The following is a 23389-nucleotide window of genomic DNA, read 5'->3' on the forward strand; positions in this document are numbered from 1 at the left end:
GCAAGGTAGGCTTATTTTCTATCTTCAGGCTAGCTAGTTTCTCAGGCCGTGCCGAGTTGCATAGGGAGCGTTAGGCGCAATCCACGGCTGCCTTTAGTGTGGTTGGAGAGGATTAGGGATTGCGGTCAACAGAGTTCCCACGTCTCAGAGCTCGTTCTTGTTTTTTGGGTTATTGCCAGGTCACTGTATGTGCGCTGACCTCTATGTCCATTGTGGTACTGAATTACCTTTCATAACACTGCTCCCGGCGCGGTCCCTGCAGTCCCGGTGTTGCATCTTCTTCCTGTATTGAGCGGTCACAGTTACCGCTCATTTTCAGTCATGAAAATAGAATAGACCTCTACCTGTTGGTCTTCATTTGAGTTTAGCCTAGGAAACGTCGGTGGGTCTATTCACAAGGAATAGGTCGCCCATTCCATCGTAGGGTTTCAGCCTAGTCTTAGTACAGGGTCAGCTGTTCCCCCTTCTACCCTAGTCCTGAGCTGCAGATCTGTAACACCTCATGATGTTTAAAGAATGCAAAAGAGCCGTCGGACCGTCGCACTTTCAGTGTGGCGGAATACAGGAGTTGAAATCTTATCTTCTTGTGGAAAAGTGCAGTACACACCTTGCTAAAGGCTTTTGTCCTCCTCATTACCTCTGCAGAATAATCACCAAATAGCAAAAGCTTGTGTCCCTTGATCTGCAGCGGCTGGGGTCTTTCTCTGGAAGCCCTCAGGATCTCCTAATTATGTTTGTAATCAAGCTATTTGACAATGACCTGTCTGGCTCTGGGCACCTGCACCTGTGCTCCGTTCTTTGCAGTCTCTCTGAAATCAGATTTCCCTCAAAGGGCCTACTCTGAGGGCTCTCTCCACTTTGCAGTTATGATTGGGGCCTAAAGCTTGCGGCAATTCTCGCTCACATAAGCCATCTAGCTGTCCCAGCAACACCAACTCCGGAAGTCCTACTATTCTCAGATTACTTCGCCTAGAGCGATTTTCCAGATAGTCAACTTTTTTGCCCAGCTTATCTGACACAGCCGCCAAATCGCATATGCGGTTGTTCAATGTGACTGTATCTTCTGCATCTGATATTCTCTGTTCTTCCTCTTTTATCTTGTGATCATGTCGCTCCAGCTTCGCCTCTTGCTTGCTCATAGCCCCTTGGATAGCAGAGTCTATGGTGCCCTTTATTTCATCTATCAAATGCGCCGCTACCTCACTATGACGACTATAATCGATGGTGCAATGGTGTGCCTGCGGCCCCTCGGATTTCTTATGGCCCCCTCCTCGTCTCTTCCTCCTGCCTCTGCTTTCCCGGCTGGAGCTCCTGGAATCCCCTTTGCCCCTGTCATAGTCCTCCCAGAGTCCAGATGGAGTCTCTGGCTCATTTGATCTGGTGTCATGAATTGCATTGGTGGCACAGGGAGAGGCCTCTCCCCACTCTCCTTGCTGGTGTGTTGTCTCACCCTCCGCCTTTTCACTTTCCTCACCGGATAGTCCACGGTCTCCCATGGAGCCTTCCTCTCCTAGCTGTCGTTCTGTGCCTGCTCTCTCCTCTACGGTGAGTTCCTCGCTCTCCATCTGCAGCCGAGCCCGGCTCTCCTGCCCGGTCTCCTTTCTGCTTCATCTCCAGCTTCTCCTGTCTGGAGGCGGGACGCTTTCCCCATCGGTGCCACATTGGCTTTCTGCAGCCGCTGCTCTCCAGCGCGGTCTCCTGGGCCATCACCTGTCCCTGCGCTCCTCAAAAAGTACCGCTCCATGCCTCTGAATTATCAGGGGTCACCTGCTGTTATACTGGGTCCAAGGCAGGTTCAGGAAGGTCTGCAACTGACGATTTTGTGGAGGGGCTGCGGGAGCTCTCCACTTATATGCCCGCTGCAGCCAGAGCCAGAACAGGGAGTCCAGGGGTACCATTTTTATTTACATCTGTCCTTTTGATTGCGTTTTATTGCACTTTTTGTTCGGCGGTATGATGATAAAGCATTGTCTTTTGTCTCGTTTTTTATTTATTTATTTTGCGGTGTTCACTGAAGGGGTTAACTAGCAGAATTTTTTTCTAGAGTGAGTGGTTACGGGCACAACGACACCAAATATGTGTACTTTTATTGTTTTTTTATTTACATAAATAAATGTATTTATTGGAAAAATATTTATTTTATTTTTTTCTATATTTAGGAATTAAAAAAAAAAATATTTTTACACATTATAATATTTTTTTTTACTTTTTTACATTGTCACAGTATGGGACATCACTATATAATGTCAGATCGCTGATCTGACACTTTGCACTGCTTAGAATCAGATCAGCGATCTGACAGGCAGTGAAGGAGGCTTCTCATGTCCTGCTCTCAGCAGACACTGACAAGCCACCTCCCTGCAGGACCTAGAAGGACCCCACAGCCATCTTGGTGCCAGGGGTCTCTATGGAGATGAAATGCCCGCCAGGGCCGTGGGCCACTCGGTATCGGGTCCAGTACTTAAAGGGATATGTCACGGCGGTGGCGACCTGGTCCATGGCCCTGGGCGCCCATGTTAAGGGAAAAGTCTTTAAAGGGATTTGTGAACAAAGTTTGTGTTCGTGACGCCACCTGCGGTTCACGGTCAGGGATGACCGATGCTGCTTAAAGGGGTCCACTGGGGTGATGTTATGGCAGCTAAGATGATATGGCTTCCCACAGATGAAGCTGGGTCCCCAGGGCTCCCAGTGTATAGATGAAGATGGTGGGTAGTGTAGCAAGAAACAGAGGACACAGGTTTGCAGTCTCTTTAACCTGGTTTACTGGTGAATTCGAGCAGCCACAGTTCAGGGCACCAGATCAAGGTATAGGTAGGGTCCGGCCGGCTTGGAAGGTAGTTGGGAGTCCACTTTACCTGGTGGAGATAGAAGCCTTCCCTCTAGCGCTGTGGTGTAGTCCCTTGCTGCCCTAGGCTTCTCACAAGGTTCTCATGTGTTCTCTCTGTCCTCCTTGTAGGTAGGTCACTAACCTGTATGACAGGTGGCTTGAGCCTTTTTACAGGGTCTCTTTCATGACCCGGGCTCTATGTGCCACTGTGTCTCCAGGTGTCAGGGTGGACAGGTGACTTGTAATCCAGCTGTCCTGCCGTTTTCTGCTGTGAGCCATGGAGTCCCCCACAACCTCGGTTTTCCAGCTACCAGTGTCTGCGCTCTGTAGGGAGGTAGCCCAGTTGTAGCTATTCTCCCCAGTACTCACTCTCCTGCGCTTCACTCCTCCTACATGCTCTCTACAATCCATTCGGCTTTCTCTTTCTCTCTTTCTAGGAGCTGCAGCACTTCTCGTGGTTGCACGGCCCCTCTTCTTCCTTCTCCCCTGTTTCTCTGACAGGAACTCTCCCTTTCCCTCCAAACCAGAATATATATAGGGGAGCCACCCACAAGCTGGATCAGAGCTCCCCCTTCTGGCCTGGAGTGTGAACATCTTGCATGTTTATGTTTACCTGAAAAAGAAGATCCTTCCTCCCTCCCAAGTGTGACATCACTCTCCCCATGAGGAAAGCAATGCCACTGTGACAACCAGGAGCCTGGGGTGTCACAGAGACCCTCAGGACATTGCGTTGTCTAAGGGAAGCACGCAGGGAACTGATTCCCTGCACGATGCTTCTCTATGCCGCTGTCACTACTTACAGCGGCATCGGAGGTGTTAAATGGCAGTGATTGGTGATAGCATCGATCGTGGGCATTGCTGCAGGGTGTCAGCTGTCACATACAGCTGACACCCGCACCTGATCGCCGCAGCTCTCAGTGTGAGACTTCTGTCTTTCACAGTTGAAGTTTAACTACGATAAAAATTACAGACCTCTCCATTCTTTGTAGGTGGGAAAACGTGCAAAATCTGCAGTGTATCATATCAAATACTTATATTCTCCACTGTTTATACTTCATCTTGTACTATCACCCACACATAATAGTACAAAAATCTAATGACTGTCTCTCTGCTGTGTATAACATGATGTCCTTTATGTTATTCTGAATCTTTAGTTTTTTCCAAAACTGAACATTTTGTGTTTTTTCTCCCTATCTATTCTTAAAGGGCCACTGTCACCCCCTCCAGCCGTTATAAACTAAAAGAGCCACCTTGTGCAGCAGTAATGCTGCATTCTAACAAGGTGGCTCTTTTAGTTTTGTGTTCATGTATTACTAAAATAAAGCGCTTTGAAACTTTTCAAAAATACCTATCTTTGTCCACGGAGGCGGGTCTGAAGCCTCCTCTGTGAAGCGCCCAACTGCCGTCACTCATCACTTCTAGGGCGATGGTCACCGCCCCCTGCGCGCTGTTCTTCTTAAATCTGGGCATAACACAGTGCGGGGTGGTGATTCAGTAACAGGGTGGCCGCACTGCCCGCACAGGCGCAGACCGGAAACCGGCATCTGAGCTATGACGGCCAATGAACACTGCGCCTGCCCCAGGCAGGCACGCACAGCGCAGGCCCCGGATTTAAGAAGAACAGCGCGCAGGGGGCGTCGACCATCGCCCCAGAAGAGATGAGTGACGGCAGTTGGGCGCTTCACAGAGGAGGCTTTAGACCCACCTCCGTGGACAAAGATAGGTATTTTTGAAAAGTTTAAAAGCGCTTTATTTTAGTAATACATGAACACAAAACTAAAAGAGCCACCTTGTTAGAATGCAGCATTACTGCTGCACAAGGTGGCTCTTTTAGTTTATAACGGCTGGAGGGGGTGACAGTGGCCCTTTAAAAGGAACCTGTCTATGGATTCATGCTGCCCAAACCAATTGCTTCATGAAACACTGTCTGAGACCAAACCTTTTACGGTGTTAGGACTGGCGGAACGCACCAAGACAGATGATAAAGGTGCGTTCGCAGTCCGGGGTCCACCGTGCAGGTGAGAACCTGCTGCTAGCAATTAGCAGACAATATGGCGGTACACTAAAGTATACACGCGTGGGTTAAACCTCACCCAGCGTGAAGAAAGCGATCCTGTTAATTCACAGGACCGCAGTACCGCACTAGTGCGCGAGCAAGTGGTCAGCGGACTTAACCCCAGAAGGGATTGGAGCCCGATTAGACCCTTGCTGGCGTAACACCGCAACTGGGTGTGTAGAGAACCTTAAGCAATCTGTGCACAAGAGTGCGAGCGATGCCGCACTAACGGACGCCACTAACCACCCAGACTCGGGTATGGAAAGCGCAAGGCAGGCGCACGGCGCCGTACTGGCAGGCACAGCTACAGGACGCTGTGATGTGTGTTAGTGCTGTAGGCTAAGTCGGGCGCTAGGTAGCAGCCATACACCTTCCGCGAACAGACATTCAATAGGGTAGGGGTTTCCAAGGACGACTTGCACTCACAACATACACACATAAGCAATTGTAAAACAATACTAGCGCATGGCCGTGCGGTCATGCGCAGTTTATATAACAGCAGCACAGGAAGTGGCCACAGCACTTTTGCCCTTCTAGGACCTGCCAAGAGGACCAATGGAATGTGCTGCAGAGCCTGAGCACATGACCCTCGATCTCCAACGGGAGACCTTACGCTGGGCATGCTCAGTACATGCAGACAAGGACTTAGTCCCAGAGAAGTGCGCTCGCTGCTGACCAGCACTGACTTTAAAGGCAGAGACTGGAGAAGCAGCACTAACTCTCAGAACAGAGTGAGAATGAGCAAGACGCTGGGACCGACGTCCTTGCTGAGCAGGCTCCACTGCGGCTGGACAAGAATGGGAGACCGCAGCGGAAGTGGCTCGAGATTCCCCCTGTGCAGAAGCGGGAACTCGACCCCTAACATACGGTCTCTCTAATTCATTCTCTATGCCAGAAGAAGAAGAATCTAAAAGTCATCAGTTTCTTACACTCTCCATGCACTCGGTAGCACTTTCTGTACATATGGAGTTCTCGACCAGCTAGTGGCAAATGCTGCTTTACACGAATACCCTTATCTACTATATAATTGTCTAAGGGTCACTTCCCTCTTTCTGTCGGTCCTTCTGTCTGTCTGTCTGTCACGGATATTCATTGGTCGCGGCCTCTGTCTGTCATGGAAATCCAAGTCGCAAAACGCCCACGACCATTGCCACGACCAATCAGCGACGGGCACAGTCTGCCAGCAAAATGGCCGCTCCTTCCTCCCCGCAGTCAGTACCCACTCCATACTCCCCTCCAGTCAGCCCTCACACAGGGTTAATGCCAGCGTTAATGGACCGCGATGTAACGCACTCCATTAACGCAGCTATTAACCCTGTGTGACCAACTTTTTACTATTGATGCTGCGTAGTTTAGTTTAGACTCGTACCAGTCCTACTGGTTCCATTTGTACCTGTTTTATATTGGATCTGTATTCCATTGTAGGAACAAAAAGACGGAAATCAAAGCCCATTTTATATTGTTTAATAAATGCCCAGAATAAATGCCCCCTCTGATATCAGAAATGGTACTTTGAATTATTTAGTTTTTACATTTTTCACAAATGTCTGTCTTGAAAATGAAGACAAGTGGAAAGTGTGAAAATGACTTTTATTAAAAAATCACAGAAATGAGCATTTTATTATTTACGGTTAATAATATTGTCCATTCAAGGTAGATCAGTTTTATTACTCGGCTCTTGCTGACATTATGTATAACATGTATAAATACTTTAAAGGTACTAAGTCCTAGCACTAGAACTGCACTATAGAATGGCTCTCAATTTGCCATATACCATAGTTAGCTAGTGAGTGCCAAAAGGGCCAGCAGCACAGTTCCCTAGAATGTCTAGGGTTTAAGGCAGCATCAAATCAATGCCTTATAGTTTTTGATTTGCTTAAATTAAGATCTTTCACTAGAGCCTCAAGCAACAGTCAACAAAAAATGTACTGACATTCTTTGAAATCACAGAACGATGGCAGCAGTGGGCAAAAACATGATGTTATTCTCTGAAATCAGCATGGATCCATCTAAAGATAATAGAAAAAGACATTCCGAGTAGCGGTTAGCAATGCAAAGCCAATTTGGTTGTGCGAATGTCTTGACATTTGGCGTTTCCCTCACAGAAGTGAGATCCTTCCATTGTAGATTTTCTATTTTAGACATGCTAAACTCTATAATAGTCATATATATATATATATATACCATGAATTTAAATTTAGAGTTTTCGGTGATGTATTAAAGGAGTTTTCAACTTTCTATGGGCTAGAACTGTCTAAAGATAATAAAATGAAATAGGACTCGCCCATCCTGGATTCCACCACCACATTCTGCTGTTAATCCCATCTCTGGCTGTAGTCGTGACGTCATGGCTATAGCGCACATCACCACTGAAGCAGCTCATGCTATCTACATCAACTGAGTTCAGTGATTGGTTGCAGTGGTGCACAGTTATGGTGACATCACCACTGCAACCAATACACAGACTGGAGCAGTGGTGGAGAGATGGCACTGGACACCAGGAAGGGTGACTATCGTCTTATTTTACTATTCTGACATCGCCCTGACCAATAGATAGGAAAAGTTGAAAATCCCTTTAATAGCTGAATGTTGATTACATCCATGTGAGTCCACACTTTTATGGATTATATTATAATGTGTATTTGTTAAATTCAATGAATTTATTATTAACATTGCAATCTATAGTATTTTCTGGCAGACTACAAGAAATTATTGGGATAAGCAATAGCTAATGTTATAAGTACTAACAATATTTAAAATGCCTAAGTAAAAAGAGGTAGTAAATCTCTTGTATTAAGTGGTATTCATTCATTCATTCATTCATTCATTCATTCATTCATTCATTCATTCATTCAAACTAAAACATTAGAACTTGAAGTATAAACCTCTTAACAGTCTGTTCTTCCAATAGGATTGCACATATTGTCTGAAAGACATATATATATTTTTTTTGAAGGTAGGTGTGAATCATAATAAATCATTGTGATTGGTGTCTCCCTTTTTTACTAAGCAGTTTACAATATATTCACATTAACACTCTGTTTCTGTTGATGTACTTTCTTTCGTCTTTTTTGAGTCCTCTGTGGCACTCCCACAGGCCACTACAATGTTCATGACGCTACTGGCATGTCCGGGTCTTTCTAGTCTATCCATTAAGGATCGTGCCTTTCTAGAATGACTGTGTAAACTCTTGGATCTAGGAGAAGCAAAGTCAAAATTCTTTTCTGACTTTACAGAGAGTAAGTTTTCTGTATCTGTCCTTTCAGTGAAAAGTGTACAAGGGAAGGAGGCACTGTTTCCTATTTCTCCGATGTCACTTTCATCTTCTGTATCTGTTAACAGTGGTTTAAGCTCAGCCTGAATCTCAGCTTCTGACACAATGCTGGGAGGTTCTGGAGTTCCCTTGGGAGATGCATCTTGGTAACTGAGCTGGTTGGCCCAATCTTCTACTGCAGGTGGACAAATCTGGTCCATAATTGTGCTATACTCTGTTGTCCAGTTATTAACGCCACCCACTAGTTTACCAGCCTGGGTAAATATAAAACTTCTAGATTTTGTCATAGTTGTTTGACAGGTGTTATATGACTGACCAGGATAATATTTTGCAGCTATTGATTTTTCTAATGGGTAGGATATTGTAGCTTCTAGTTTTGTCCTTTCCACTGTTAAATGAGAGTTTGCAAAGTCAGAAGAGGGAACATTTGCAAGCGACTTGCCATTTATGATGATATCGTTTTGTACAACTGTTTCTCCTCCAGTCTCTTCCTTGCTCAGTTGTTGCTTATCACTTTCGGGAGTCCATGTATCAATACAAGAAATTGGCCTGGCTTGTGAGACAATTCCTAAAGTCAGTGTGCTTAAGTCTTTAGTGGTGACAGCATTGGCGCTAGAAGCATAACGTAGACTGGCCTGCCTTGGCACTAAGTGGTCTTTTTGATCATCTTCACCTTTCTCTGTTTTCATCCCGAAAGAATAAGCTTTTTTACGTAACCCCAATGCAGGTGACATTGACCCTGCGCTTTCATCACATGGTATGTCATCACCCTCTGCATGGTATTTATATATGCTGTTGCCATCAGAACTGTTCACACTGCCTTGTCTTAGAAGATAAGCTGCATCACAGTCTGATGAAGCCCGTGATCGAACATGAACCAATTCAGACTTGTCTATTCCAACAAGTTTCTCAAGAGCATTCACCATTCTACCAGAAAGTTCTTCTAGCTGGGAAAGACGAAGATCAACTGTTTGCAGAGAAGCCTTCATGAAATGTTCCCGTTCATTGACTTCTTCCAACCTCATGGACATGTTTTCAACCCTATAATATGAAACAGAAAAATCTTTATAAATCACAGAATTATTCACTAAGCTTTGGCGATGTGTTTTCAGTAGTTTGTATTGAACAGGATCTATCACTTGCTCAAAAATCCCTGAGCTCCCCTGATTCTGCCGCTCTTTTCTGTTTTGCGTGTCTCGGCTCCATTGCAGAAATATTCACATTTGTTTATTCTGGAGTGCAATATGTGAAATTTCTGCTTGTAGTCTGGACATTTCTTCATAGTTTTCTCTGGGTGTGTGTACTATCATCCTTCTCTCCCAGCTTGGCAGCTCATCTAGATATCTCAGACCTTTATGCCAATGATGTACTGATTACAAGTGTTACGAATGCATACTTTTTCTTTCAATGTCAGTAAAGAACAATAAAAAAGTTATCTATATATAGATATAGCTATCTGTGTATTAATGTAAGGTGTTGTTTCAGAAAATAGATAATTTTCACCATTATTCACCTGCTAAGGCTAAATTCACATATCTAAGTGTTACCATTTGACAGTAATGAACCGATTTTTCTAATGTTTCACCTTAGTTGCGCCTGATTTTTTCCTCATCCTTTCTATTCACTGAAGCAGCTAGACTGACTGAACTTTATTATCTGTTTACTCTTAAAGGGGTTATCAACTACTAGGACAACCCTTTCTTAAACTAAATGTTCGGCCCTGATAGCATAATAAAGCCTATACTCACTTCCTGTGCTGACTCCGTTCCAGTGGTGTCAACACTTGTGGTCTTCAGGTTGTAATGCAGTGGAATAACGTGATGCCTGGTGCCCTCAGCGCTGGCGTCACCGTCTCTGCCTTCGGACAAACTGAACATGAAAAGGAAACCAGAGATCAGCTGATCCCTGGCTTCCTCTTCATGTCCAGTTTGTTTGAAGGCAAAGACTGTGATACCAGTTCTGATTGGGCACCGGACATCGCATGTCACTCCACTGCATCACAGCCCCAGGACCGTGAGTGCTGACACCACTTGAACGGAGCCGGCAAGGGAGGTGAGTATAGGCTTTATTATGTTATCAGGGCCGAACATTTAGTTTAAGAAGGGGTTGTCTTTCCCTGCCGCCTGTTTTAATGTGTATATCACTGCCACAATAAAGTAAGGACGATCACAGCAGTTGGTGAGTGCTCTCGCTTCTTTTTATATTTTTCTATGGAAACTCGTGTGATTTTCTGAGGTTGCACCCGGACACTGTATGGATAACTGCTCTTTTCTCCAGTGGGGTATGAATCGGCAATTTTGACTGATTGTGCGATACTTTGCTCTTCTTTTGAACTTTGGACTAGTTTGCACGTTAAGGACCAGGCCAATTTTTACAATTCTGACCACTGTCCTTTTATGAGGTCATAACTCTGGAACGCTTCAAGAATCCCAGTGATTCTGACATTGTTTTCTTGGGACATATTGTACTTCATGATAGTGGTAAAATTTATTTGATATTACCTGTGTTTATTTGTGAAAGAAACGGAAATTTGGCGAAAATTTTGAAAATTTCGCAATTTTCCAACTTTGAATTTTTATGCAATTAAATCACAGAGATATATCACACAAAATACTTAATGAGTAACATTTCCCACATGTCTACTTTATATCAGCACAATTTTGTAACCAAAATTTTTTTTGTTAGGGAGTTATAAGGGTTAAAAGTTGACCAGCAATTTCTCATTTATACAACACCATTTTTTTTTAGGGACCACATCTCATTTTAAGTCATTTTTAGGGGTCTATATGATAGAACATACCCAAGTGTGACAACATTCTAAAAACTGCACCCCTCAAGGTGCTCAAAACCACATTCAAGAAGTTTATTAACCCTTCAGGTGTTTCACAGGAATTTTTGGAATGTTTAAATAAAAATGAACATTTAACTTTTTTTTCACAAAAAAATTACTTCAGCTCCAATTTGTTTTATTTTACCAAGGGTAACAGGAGAAAATGGACCCCAAAAGTTGTTGTACAATTTGTCCTGAGTACGCCGATACCCCATATGTGGGGGTAAACCACTTTTCTGTTTGGACGCATGACAGAGCTCGGAAGCGAAGGAGCGCCATTTGACTTTTCAATGCAAAATTGACTGGAATTGAGATGGGACGCCATGTTGCGTTTGGAGAGCCCCTAATGTGCCTAAACATTGAAACCCCCCACAAGTGACACCATTTTGGAAAGTAGACCCCCTAAGGAACTTATCTAGAGGTGTGGTGAGCACTTTGACCCACCAAGTGCTTCACAGAAGTTTATAATGCAGAACCGTAAAAATAAAAAATCATTTTTTTTCACAAAAATTTTTCGCCCCCAATTTTTTATTTTCCCAAGGGTAAGAGAAGAAATTTGACCCCAAAAGTTGTTGTACAATTTGTCCTGAGTACGCTGATACCCATATGTGGGGGTAAACCACTGTTTGGGCGCATGGGAGAGCTCGGAAGGGAAGGAGCGCCGTTTGACTTTTCAATGCAAAATTGACAGGAATTGAGATGGGACGCCATGTTGCATTTGGAAAGCCACTGATGTGCGTAAACATTGAAACCCCCCACAAGTGACATCATTTTGGAAAGTACACCCCCTAAGGAACTTATCTAGATGTGTGGTGAGCACTTTGACCCACCAAGGGCTTCACAGAAGTTTATAATGCAGAGCCGTAAAAATCAAACAAAATTTTTTTCCCACAAAAATTATTTTTTAGCCCCCAGTTTTGTATTTTCTCGAGGGTAACAGGAGAAATTGGACACCAAAAGTTGTTGTCCAATTTGTCCTGAGTACGTTGATACCCCATATGTGGGGGAAACCACTGTTTGGGTGCATGGGAGGGCTCGGAAGAGAAGGAGCGCCATTTGGAATGCAGACTTAGATGGAATGGTCTGCAGGTGTCACATTGCGTTTGCAGAGACCCTAATGTACCTAAACAGTAGAAACCCCCACAAGTGACACCATTTTGGAAAGTAGACCCCCTAAGGAACTCATCTAGATGTGTTGTGAGAGTTTTGAATCCCCAAATGTTTCACTACAGTTTATAACGCAGAGCCGTGCAAATAAAAAATATTTTTTTTTCACAAAAATTATTTTTTAGCCCCCAGTTTTGTATTTTTCCAAGGGAAACAGGAGAAATTGGACCCCAAAAGTTGTTGTCCAATTTGTCCTCCTGAGTACGCTGAAACCCCATATGTGGGGGGGGGGAACCACCGTTTGGGCGCATGGGAGGGCTCAGAAGGGAAGGAACGCCATTTGGAATGCAGACTTAGATGGATTGGTCTGCAGGCGTCACATTGCGTTTGCAGAGCCCCTAATGTACCTAAACAGTAGAAACCCCCCACAAGGGACCCCATATTGGAAACTAGACCCCCAAGGAACTTATCTAGATGTGTCGTGAGAACTTTGAGCCCCCAAGTGTTTCACTACAGTTTATAACGCAGAGCCGTGAAAATAAAAAATCTTTTTTTCTCACAAAATTTTTTAGCCACCAGTTTTGTATTTTCCCAAGGGTAACAGGAGAAATTGGACCCCAAAAGTTGTTGTCCAATTTGTCCTGAGTATGCTGATACCCCATATGTTGGGGTAAACCCCTGTTTGGGCACACGGGAGAGCTCGGAAGGGAAAGAGCACTGTTTTACTTTTTCAACGCAGAATTGGCTGGAATTGAGATCGGACGTTTGTCGCGTTTGTCGCGTTTGGAGAGCCCCTGATGTGCCTAAACAGTGGAAACCCCCAATTATAACTGAAACCCTAATCCAAACACACCCCTAACCCTAATCCCATTGGTAAACCTAACCACACCTCTAACCCAGACACACCCCTAACCCCAATCCAACCTTATTCCCAACCGTAAATGTAATCCAAACCCTAACCCTAACTTTAGCCCCAACCCTAACCCTAACTTTAGCCCCAACCCTAACTGTAGCCTTATCCCTAGCCCCAACCCTAACCCTAGCCCTAACCCTAGCCCTAACCCTAACCCTCAGTGGCGTAGGAAGGGGGGTGCGGGGGGGGGGGGGCGGGCCGCCCCGGGCGGCACAATGCGGGGGGCGGGCATCTAGCCCTGCTGGCACAAGCATCTTTTCATTCAGTGCAGGGCCAGGCAGTGCAGGCACATCGGGGTTAAGAACGCAGCGTGATTTTGTTTGTGGGCGGAGAGAGCACTTCTCCTGCTCTGCTCCTCCGCCCGCCCCTCCCTGGCTGCTGTGAAGTGAACACTTATTAGGACAGATGCAGATCCTGGAGGAGCTCCTTCCTTGCCGCCCTGACTGAGTGAGTGCGATGTATCTTTGTATTCTGACAGTCTGGGTGACCTGGGGCGGCCACAGCTGATATATATATACTTCAGCAGCCGCCCAGGCCCCCAGCACCTGTCCTGTATGTGTATATACTGTATCAGCACAAATACTCACCATATTTATTTGTATAATCTATATTCTGGCTGCTGCATTCACTCACATTCACCGCCCTCGCATTAACTCTCTACACTCCATCCATATCGGCCCCTCTGTCCTTGCCTCTCCTATGTATAGCACTCATGCTCTATTCACATTGCTTAACAGCACAGATCCATTCAGTCCCAACATCCAACACAAGAGACGCTCTCACAAATCACTTAACCATCTGCTCACTCTTTCGATCCTCCTTCTCCTAGTCGCTGGAGACATATCTCCAAACCCCGGCCCCCCATGTTATAGCCAGTCAAACCTCCCAATTGCTACACCCAGAAACCCCTCTAACCTTATTAATATTCCCTGCATGCCTGCTGTCTCTTTCAATTGTGCCCTTTGGAATTCTCGCTCTGTGTGTAATAAACTCTCCTTCATTCATGACTTCTTCCTTTCTAATTCTCTTAATCTCCTGGCTCTTACTGAAACCTGGATCCAGCAGTCAGACACCACCGCTGCTGCTGCTCTTTCATATGGTGGACTACACTTTTCTCATACCCCAAGATCAGACAACAGAGCAGGTGGAGGCGTTGGTCTGCTCCTTTCACCCAAATGTACTTTCCAAGTTATCCCCCAAGTACCCTCACTTGTCTTCCCTTCCTTTGAGGTCCATGTGGTCAGACTCTACGTCCCCTTCTCCATGCGAGTGGCGGTGGTGTATCGTCCTCCCGGCCCCTCTCATCAGTTCCTGGATCACTTTGCCACCTGGCTTCCACACTTTCTCTCCTGTGACACCCCCACCCTTATCATGGGTGATTTCAACATCCCCATTGCCTCTCCCCTCTCCCCATCTGCTTCTCACCTTTTATCTCTATCCTCCTCTTTTGGCCTCTCGCAGCATACTAACTCTCCAACACATGAAGATGGAAACTCCCTTGACTTGGTCTTCTCCCGACTTTGCTCAGTGGATGACTTCACAAACTCCCCTCTCCCGCTCTCTGACCACAACCTTCTTTCATTCTCTATCAAGAACTGCCATCCCGCTCAGGTCACCCCCACTTTCCACACCTATAGAAACATACAGGCCATTAACACCCAGAAACTTATGATGAACTTGCAGTCCTCATTGGCCCCTATTTCCTCCATCTCATGTCCTGATTCTGCATTGAAGCATTACAATGAAACCCTGCAAAGTGCTCTGGATGAAGCTGCTCCTCCTATACATAAAACAACTCGGCACAGACGGCAACAACCGTGGCACACGCTGCAAACACGTTTCCTGCAGCGGTGCTCCAGGTGCGCAGAACGTCTGTGGAGAAAATCTAATCTACCCGAAGATTTCATCCATTATAAGTTCATGCTAAAGACATACAATTCTGCCCTTCACCTCTCCAAACAAACCTACTTCAACACCCTCATCACCTCCCTGTCCAATAACCCTAAACGTCTCTTTGACACGTTCCAGTCCCTACTCAACCCAAGAGAGCAGGCCCCAACCACGGATCTCCGTGCTGACGATCTGGCCAATTACTTCAAAGAAAAAATTGACCACATTCGACAGGAAATCATCTCCCAATCTCTTCATACCATGCACTGTCCTCCCTCCCCCACTGCATCTAGTTCACTCTCTGACTTTGAAGCAGTTACAGAAGAAGAAGTAAGCAGGCTCCTTGCATCTTCTCGCCCGACCACTTGCACCAGTGACCCCATTCCGTCACATCTCCTCCAGTCCCTTTCCCCGGCTATCACCTCTCACCTAACAAAAATATTCAACCTTTCCCTCACTTCCGGTATTTTTCCCTCCTCATTTAAGCATGCCATCATACATCCATTACTTAAAAAACCATCCCTCGATCAAAACTGTGCCGCTAATTATAGACCTGTCTCTAATCTTCCCTTCATCTCTAAACTCCTCGAACGCCTGGTCCACTCCCGTCTTACCCGCTATCTCTCAGATAACTCTCTTCTCGACCCTCTTCAATCTGGCTTCCGCTCTTTACACTCTACTGAAACTGCCCTCATTAAAGTCTCTAATGACCTACTAACAGCTAAATCTAATGGTCACTACTCCATGCTAATTCTCTTGGATCTCTCTACAGCATTCGACACTGTGGATCATCAGCTCCTCCTCACTATGCTCCGCTCCATCGGCCTCAAGGACACCGTTCTCTCCTGGTTCTCCTCCTATCTCTCTGACCGATCCTTCACTGTATGTTTTGCTGGTTCCTCCTCCTCTCACCTTCCCCTTACTGTTGGGGTTCCTCAAGGATCAGTCCTAGGCCCCCTACTCTTCTCGTTGTATACTGCCCCTATTGGACAAACAATCAGTAGATTTGGTTTCCAGTACCATCTCTATGCTGACGACACCCAATTATACACTTCTGCTCCCGATATCACACCGACCTTTTTAGAAAACACCAGTGATTGTCTTACCGCTGTCTCTAACATCATGTCCTCCCTCTATCTGAAACTAAACCTGTCAAAAACTGAACTCCTCGTGTTCTCTCCCTCTACTAACCTACCTTTGCCTGACATTGCCATCTCCGTGTGCGGTTCCACCATTACTCCAAAGCAACATGCCCGCTGCCTTGGGGTCATCCTTGATTCTGACCTTTCATTCACCCCCTACATCCGATCACTGGCTCGCTCTTCTTACCTGCATCTCAAAAACATTTCTAGAATTCGCCCTTTTCTTAATTTCGACTCTGCAAAAACTCTGACTGTTTCACTTATTCATTCTCGTCTGGACTATTGTAACTCTCTACTAATCGGTCTCCCTCTTGCAAAACTCTCCCCGCTCCAATCTGTCCTGAATGCTGCAGCCAGAATCATATTCCTCACCAACCGTTACACCGATGCCTCTACCCTGTGCCAGTCATTACACTGGCTACCCATCCACTCCAGAATCCAGTACAAAACTACTACCCTCATCCACAAAGCACTCCATGGCTCAGCACCACCCTACATCTCCTCCCTGGTATCAGTCTACCACCCTACCCGTGCCCTCCGCTCCGCTAATGACCTCAGGTTAGCATCCTCAATAATCAGAACCTCCCACTCCCGTCTCCAAGACTTTACACGTGCTGCGCCGATTCTTTGGAATGCACTACCTAGGTTAATACGATTAATCCCCAATCCCCACAGTTTTAAGCGTGCCCTAAAAACTCATTTGTTCAGACTGGCCTACCGCCTCAATGCATTAACCTAACGATCCCTGTGTGGCCTATTTATAATAAAAAAAAAAAAAAAAAAAAAAAAAGGTTCCTCGCATCATGTTCTCATACACTTTATGCAGTATTAGCCCTCTGTGTCTGTACTGCTACATACTTAGGCAGGTAACTGGTTCATGCAGCTTTACATGAACACCTGAGCCTTACACTATAGCTGGTCCGAATAACTAAAGCAATTGTTACCATCCACCTCTCGTGTCTCCCCTTTTCCCCATAGTTTGTAAGCTTGCGAGCAGGGCCCTCACTCCTCCTGGTATCTGTTTTGAACTGTATTTCTGTTATGCTGTAATGTCTATTGTCTGTACAAGTCCCCTCTATAATTTGTAAAGCGCTGCGGAATATGTTGGCGCTATATAAATAAAATTATTATTATTATTATTATTATCTGTACAGCCTGCATGACAGTATATATATAATATATATACAGGACAGGTGCTGGGGGCCTGGGCGGCTGCTGAAATATATACACTGCACAGTACCATCACTCCCCTGTATATATACACTGCACTGTACCACTGCCCTGTATATATACACTGCACAGTACCACTGCCCTGTATATATACACTGCACAGTACCACTGCCCTGTATATATACACTGCACTGTACCACTGCCCTGTATATATACACTGCACTGTACCACTGCCCTGTATATATACACGGCACTGTACCACTGCCCTGTATATATACACCGCACTGTACCACTGCCCTGTATATATACACTGCACTGTACCACTGCCCTGTATATATACACTGCACTGTACCACTGCCCTGTATATATACACTGCACTGTACCACTGCCCTGTATATATACACTGCACTGTACCACTGCCCTGTATATATACACTGCACAGTACCACTCCTCCTGTATATATACACTGCACAGTACCGCTCCTCCTGTCCTGTATATATACACTGCACAGTACCATCACTCCCCTGTATATATACACTGCACAGTACCACTCCTCCTGTATATATACACTGCACAGTACCACTCCTCCTGTCCTGTATATATACACTGCACAGTACTGCTCCTCCTGTCCTGTATATATACCCTGCACAGTACCACTCCTCCTGTCCTGTATATATACACTGCACAGTACCACTCCTCCTGTATATATACACTGCACAGTACTGCTCCTCCTGTCCTGTATATATACACTGCACAGTACCACTCCTCCTGTATATATACACTGCACAGTACTACTCCTCTGCCCTGTATATATACACTGCACAGTACCATCACTCCATCACTCCACTGTATATATACACTGCACAGTACTACTCCTCTGCCCTGTATATATACACTGCACAGTACCATCACTCCCCTGTATATATACACTGCACAGTACTACTCCTCTGCCCTGTATATATATATACACTGCACAGTACCACTCCTCCTGTCCTGTATATATACACTGCACAGTACCACTCCTCCTGTCCTGTATATATACACTGTAGAATTTACAATAGCTGTCACTCATGTTAGAAGTGAAATCTGGCATTGTACTATACCTAGATTTCTCTGCCGTATCTGGGCATCATGAATCGTGGTATGTGTTAAAGGGGGGACCCACTGAGACTCTTTTGCCCGGGCCCTCAAAAATCTGGAGCCAGCCCTGGGGGTGGGTCACTGGGCCGGCGCTGCAGCTGTTTAACGCTATTGACGTGCGGGCCCGCGCCCGCACGTCAATAGTTAACAGCCGCCAGCCAATCTGAGGCTGGCAGCTGACGTCAGTCCCAGTGTGCATGTCGCCGGCGTCTGACATCATTGTCAGTCGCCGGCGAGTGCACGTTTCAGCTGCGTGGAAAGAGCAGGAGCGCGGTCAGGTAAGCAGAACTTGTTTTTTTTTTTTGCAGTCCCGATCATGTGATGGTAACATTCACCGGCGAAACAATTTAACTTCTCCATCTGAGGTCTTATTCCTGCTGGGGGGGGGGGGGGGGGCGCCAAGCTCGGGAACAGCCCCGGGCGGCAAAAGCTCTAGCTACGCCTCTGCTAACCCTAGCCCTAACCCTAGCCCTAACCCTAGCCCTAACCTTAGCCCTAACCTTAGCCCTAACCCTAGCCCTAACCCTAACCCTAGCCCTTACCCTAGCCCTAACCCTAGCCCTAACCCTAACCCTAGCCCTAATGGGAAAATGGAAATAAATACATTTTTTTAATTTTTCCCTAAATAAGGGGGTGATGAAGGGGGGTTTGATTTACTTTTATAGCGGGTTTTTTAGCGGGTTTTTATGATTGGCAGCCGTCACACACTGAAAGACGCTTTTTATTGCAAAAAATATTTTTTGCGTTACCACATTTTGAAAGCTATAATTTTTCCATATTTGAGTCCACAGAGTCATGTGAGGTCTTGTTTTTTGCGGGACGAGTTGACATTTTTATTGGTAACATTTTCGGGCACGTGACATTTTTTGATCGCTTTTTATTCCGATTTTTGTGAGGATGAATGACCAAAAACCAGCTATTCATGAATTTCTTTTGGTGGAGGCGTTTATACCGTTCCGCGTTTGGTAAAATTGATAAAGCAGTTTTATTCTTCGGGTCAGTACGATTACAGCGATACCTCATTTATATCATTTTTTATGTTTTGGCGCTTTTATACGTTAAAAACTATTTTATAGAAAAAATAATAATTTTTGCATCGCTTTATTCTGAGGACTATAACTTTTTTATTTTTTTGCTGATGATGCTGTATGGTGGCTCGTTTTTTGCGGGACAAGATGACGTTTTCAGTGATATCATGGTTATTTATATCTGTCTTTTTGATCGCGTGTTATTCCACTTTTTGTTTGGCGGTATGAGAATAAAGCGCTGTTTTTTGCCTCTTTTTTTTATTTTTTACGGTGTTCACTGAAGGGGTTAACTAGTGATATAGTTTTATAGGTGGGGTCGTTACGGACGTGGCAATACTAAATATGTGTACTTTTATTGTTTTTTTATTTAGATAAAGAAATGTATTTATAGGAACAATATATTTTATTTTTTTTACACATTGGAATATATTTTTTTTACGCTATAACATTGCCCGGGGGGGGGGGGGGGGGAGCAGGGGGGAGGGCATCATGTTATAGTGTAAGATCGCTGATCTGACACTTTGCTGTGCACTGTGTCAGATCAGCGATCTGACGTGCACTTCTCTTAAGCTTCCCGGCGCCTGCTCTGAGCAGGCGCAGTGAAGCCACCTCCCTGCAGGACCCGAATGCCGTGGCCATCTTGGATCCAGGCCTGCAAGGAGGAGGAGGAGGTAAATAACCCTCGCAGCAATGTGATCACATCGCGTTGCTGCGGGGGTCTCAGGGAAGCCCGCAGGGAGCCCCCTCTCTGCGCGATGCTTCCCTATACCGCCGACACACCGCGATCATGTTTGATTGCGGTGTGCCGGGAGTTAATGTGCCGGGGGTGGTCCGGGACCGCTCCTGGCACATAGTGACGGATGTCAGCTGCGATAGGCAGCTGACACCCGGCCGCGATCGGCCGCGCTCCCCACGTGGGCGCGGCTGATTGCGCTGGACGTACTATTCCGTCCTTTGGGAATTAGGGCCCACCCCACATGGACGGAATAGTACGTCCAATGTCAGAAAGGGGTTAAAGGGGTTTTCCCCACGAACAAAGTTAATTTTAATCAACATTTTACATAACAGATCTTTGAATAATAATAATTTCCACAATTGGATGTGATTAAAAATAATGTTTCCGTGTTGAGATAATTTTATAAATGTGCCCCTTCTGTGTACTGTGTAATGGCTGTGTCTGACCATGCAGGAACATGGTCTGATCATACCACAGCTCCTTGGCAGGGGAGGAAGCAAAAGAGTATACTGACACTACAGCAGAGGATCACAGCTGATTCTTTTTGTGAGGTAAAACATTCCTTAAAAACAGGGATGAAAATGTTTTTCCTCACAGAAAGAACCAAACTGCGTTTCCCATGCTGTAATGCCTGTATATTCTTTTGCTTCCTCCCCTGTCCAGGAGATGTGGTTTCATCAGACCATGCCCCTGAACGAGCACCGCAAGAAAAGTTCAGTGTAAAAACGTCCAGAAACTAGTATCAAGGTCAGATACAAAAGTTTATTAAATATTCACATAGAGACCAACAGACAGGACAGATGATAAAAGGGTGACAGATCTTCCCACAAAAAGATAGGCGGAAGGGCCGTATGTGAAACAACCTGGGAGACAGCACATGATCATACATGTAAATACAAGCAGGACATAATGCACCGTGGCCGTGTCTCACACAACATACCTATAAATACAGCAGGGTCACACACTGGCACTCCCGCCCTCCCCGACGCGCGTTTCGGAAGTGAGAGCTTCCTTCCTCAGGGGGCATCGTGTTGAGATAATTTTATAAATGTGCCCCTTCTGTGTACTGTGTAATGGCTGTGTCTGACCATGCAGGAACATGGCCTGATCATACCACAGCTCCTTGGCAGGGGAGGAAGCAAAAGAGTATACTGACACTACAGCAGAGGATCACAGCTGATTCTTTTTGTGAGGTAAAACATTCCTTAAAAACAGGGATGAAAATGTTTTTCCTCACAGAAAGAACCAAACTGCGTTTCCCATGCTGTAATGCCTGTATATTCTTTTGCTTCCTCCCCTGTTCAGGAGATGTGGTTTCATCAGACCATGCCCCTGAACGGTCAGACACATCCATTACACAGTACACAGCAGGGACACATTTATAAGGTTATCTTAGCACACGAATATTTTTTTAATCATATCCAATTGTGGAAGTTATTATTATTCCAAGATGTATTGATTAAAATGTACTTTGTTCGAGGGAAAACCCCTTTAAATCCCCTGCTGCTCCAGTGCCAGTTCTCCAGCAGTGCTCATAGGCTTTGTTCCTTTTCCTGCAGCAATAACTTGCTGTCCACACCATTGCTGCATCAAGCGGCCGTTTGTGGTATATGCTACAATTACTGCTGAGCCTAATGATTGGCTGCAGCATTCATCTGGATGAAAATCCTGTTATTGCTGCATTGAAATAGATAAAATCCAATGGGGAGCACTAGAGTTAAAGGGAATTTGTCACCAGGTTTTAGCTATGTAATCTGAGAAAACAATACTGTAGGAGCAGAGACCCTGACTACAGCGATGTCACTTACTGGGTTGTGTTTTACTGTTTCAATAGTGCTTTATCAGCAGGAGATTATCACTGCAGGACAACTGGCCTCTTGCCACCTAGTCCAGCCCCATCCCCAGCACTGATTAGCAGCTCTCTGTCACTATACAATTTACACAGAAAACTGCGGAGTATGGGTGAAGACAATACACAGCTCAAGAACTGAGCTCTGCTAGATCTGTAGCAGTGAAAACTGTGACTCTTATCACAACCACTGCACCTATTAAACTAAGTGACACATCACTGGAATTAGAGTCTATGTTCCAACATCATGGTGCTGTCAGATTGCATAGCAACATCCTGCTTATGGATTCACTTTAAGAAATAATTTGTTGTTTTTTTTCCCGTTAATTACATTTTTTAAACTCCCAGACTATTCCCTTAACGTAGTACAATGCTTTCCATGTTTTATAATGATGAGGGCTGTATATAAAAGGAACAATAATTATACTGTTCTGATATCTGTCAGGAAGAGAATTGTCAAGGAGTTGCTGTGAAAACTCTTGTATTTGATCATTTGGATTTTCACAGGTCTCTATGGCACCACTGAACCTGACAGTAGTGGGCATGTTGCCATTAAAATAGCTGACGGATCTAGCCACAGATCTCTGGTCTGTAACTTCAAGAAACACAAGAAATCCTTAGGGGTTAGAAAAAAATGTTGGTGATGGCAAAAAGGTGTCTGTGTCAATACCTTTCGGAGGTTACCCGAATCCGCTCGTCGTTAGAGGACTGCTGCTCATCTTCCTTCTCTTGGAAATATTCTTCTACACATTGTTCTTCAAACTCATAGAGTTTCTTCAGTTCCTCCTCATTCAGAAACAGTTCTACAAGGTTAAAAGCACAATTTCTGTATTAGTAGGTAAAGTGTTTGACGCCTTCTGCTTATGTGACGTAGGCCTCAGTGATTCGGTTGGCCATGGTCAGATTTTGCTAGAGATGCGCATTAGAGTTGCTGTAGATTGGTTCGGTTACATTGTGAGTCATGTCCCTGGCATTTGGTGGGCCATTGGTGTAAAAAAATACAGAAGCTGATTTCTTCTAGAAAATTCTACATTTATGGCTTAATACACTCTTAAATCAAGGAACCATTTGATTACAAAGGTGTTCAAGATCTATGGATTATATTGATTTCGTCAACTTTATTCCAAGCACAATTTCCTTCCATATTCTGCCAAAAGAAAAATTTAAGTTGTCCATGCGATATAATAACAACTACTGTATGTTTTATTTATATAGCACCAACATATTTTACAGCTCTTTACAATTAGACAAATAAAAAACAAATAAAATAACACACGACATGACCAATAGAAATGTGCAAACAGTGAGACAAAAAGGAAAAAAGTCACATGTCTATCTACTGAGTGTAAACAATTATGCCTCCTATTGAATGATACTAAGCATGTATCCAGGATGGCAGGGAATCAGAAAGGATTGTAAATTGGAAA

General features: G+C 45.0%; 1 protein-coding gene across 1 annotated transcript in view; it reads right to left on the reverse strand.

Annotated features, from left to right (window-relative positions):
* Window positions 1-7711: 7711 nt before the first annotated feature.
* The window catches only part of TRPM1 (transient receptor potential cation channel subfamily M member 1), a 308504-nt gene continuing 292826 nt past the window's right edge, over window positions 7712-23389 (reverse strand). The window contains exons 20-21 of the mRNA XM_069765815.1: window positions 22633-22765; window positions 7712-9198 (exon numbers count right to left, since the gene is read on the reverse strand). Coding sequence (XP_069621916.1) covers window positions 7914-9198; window positions 22633-22765 — 1418 coding nt within the window. The 3' untranslated portion in view covers window positions 7712-7913. The remainder of the gene's footprint in view (window positions 9199-22632; window positions 22766-23389) is intronic.

This window comes from Ranitomeya imitator, chromosome 4 (assembly GCF_032444005.1).
Source record: "Ranitomeya imitator isolate aRanImi1 chromosome 4, aRanImi1.pri, whole genome shotgun sequence".
Lineage (NCBI taxonomy): Eukaryota > Metazoa > Chordata > Amphibia > Anura > Dendrobatidae > Ranitomeya > Ranitomeya imitator.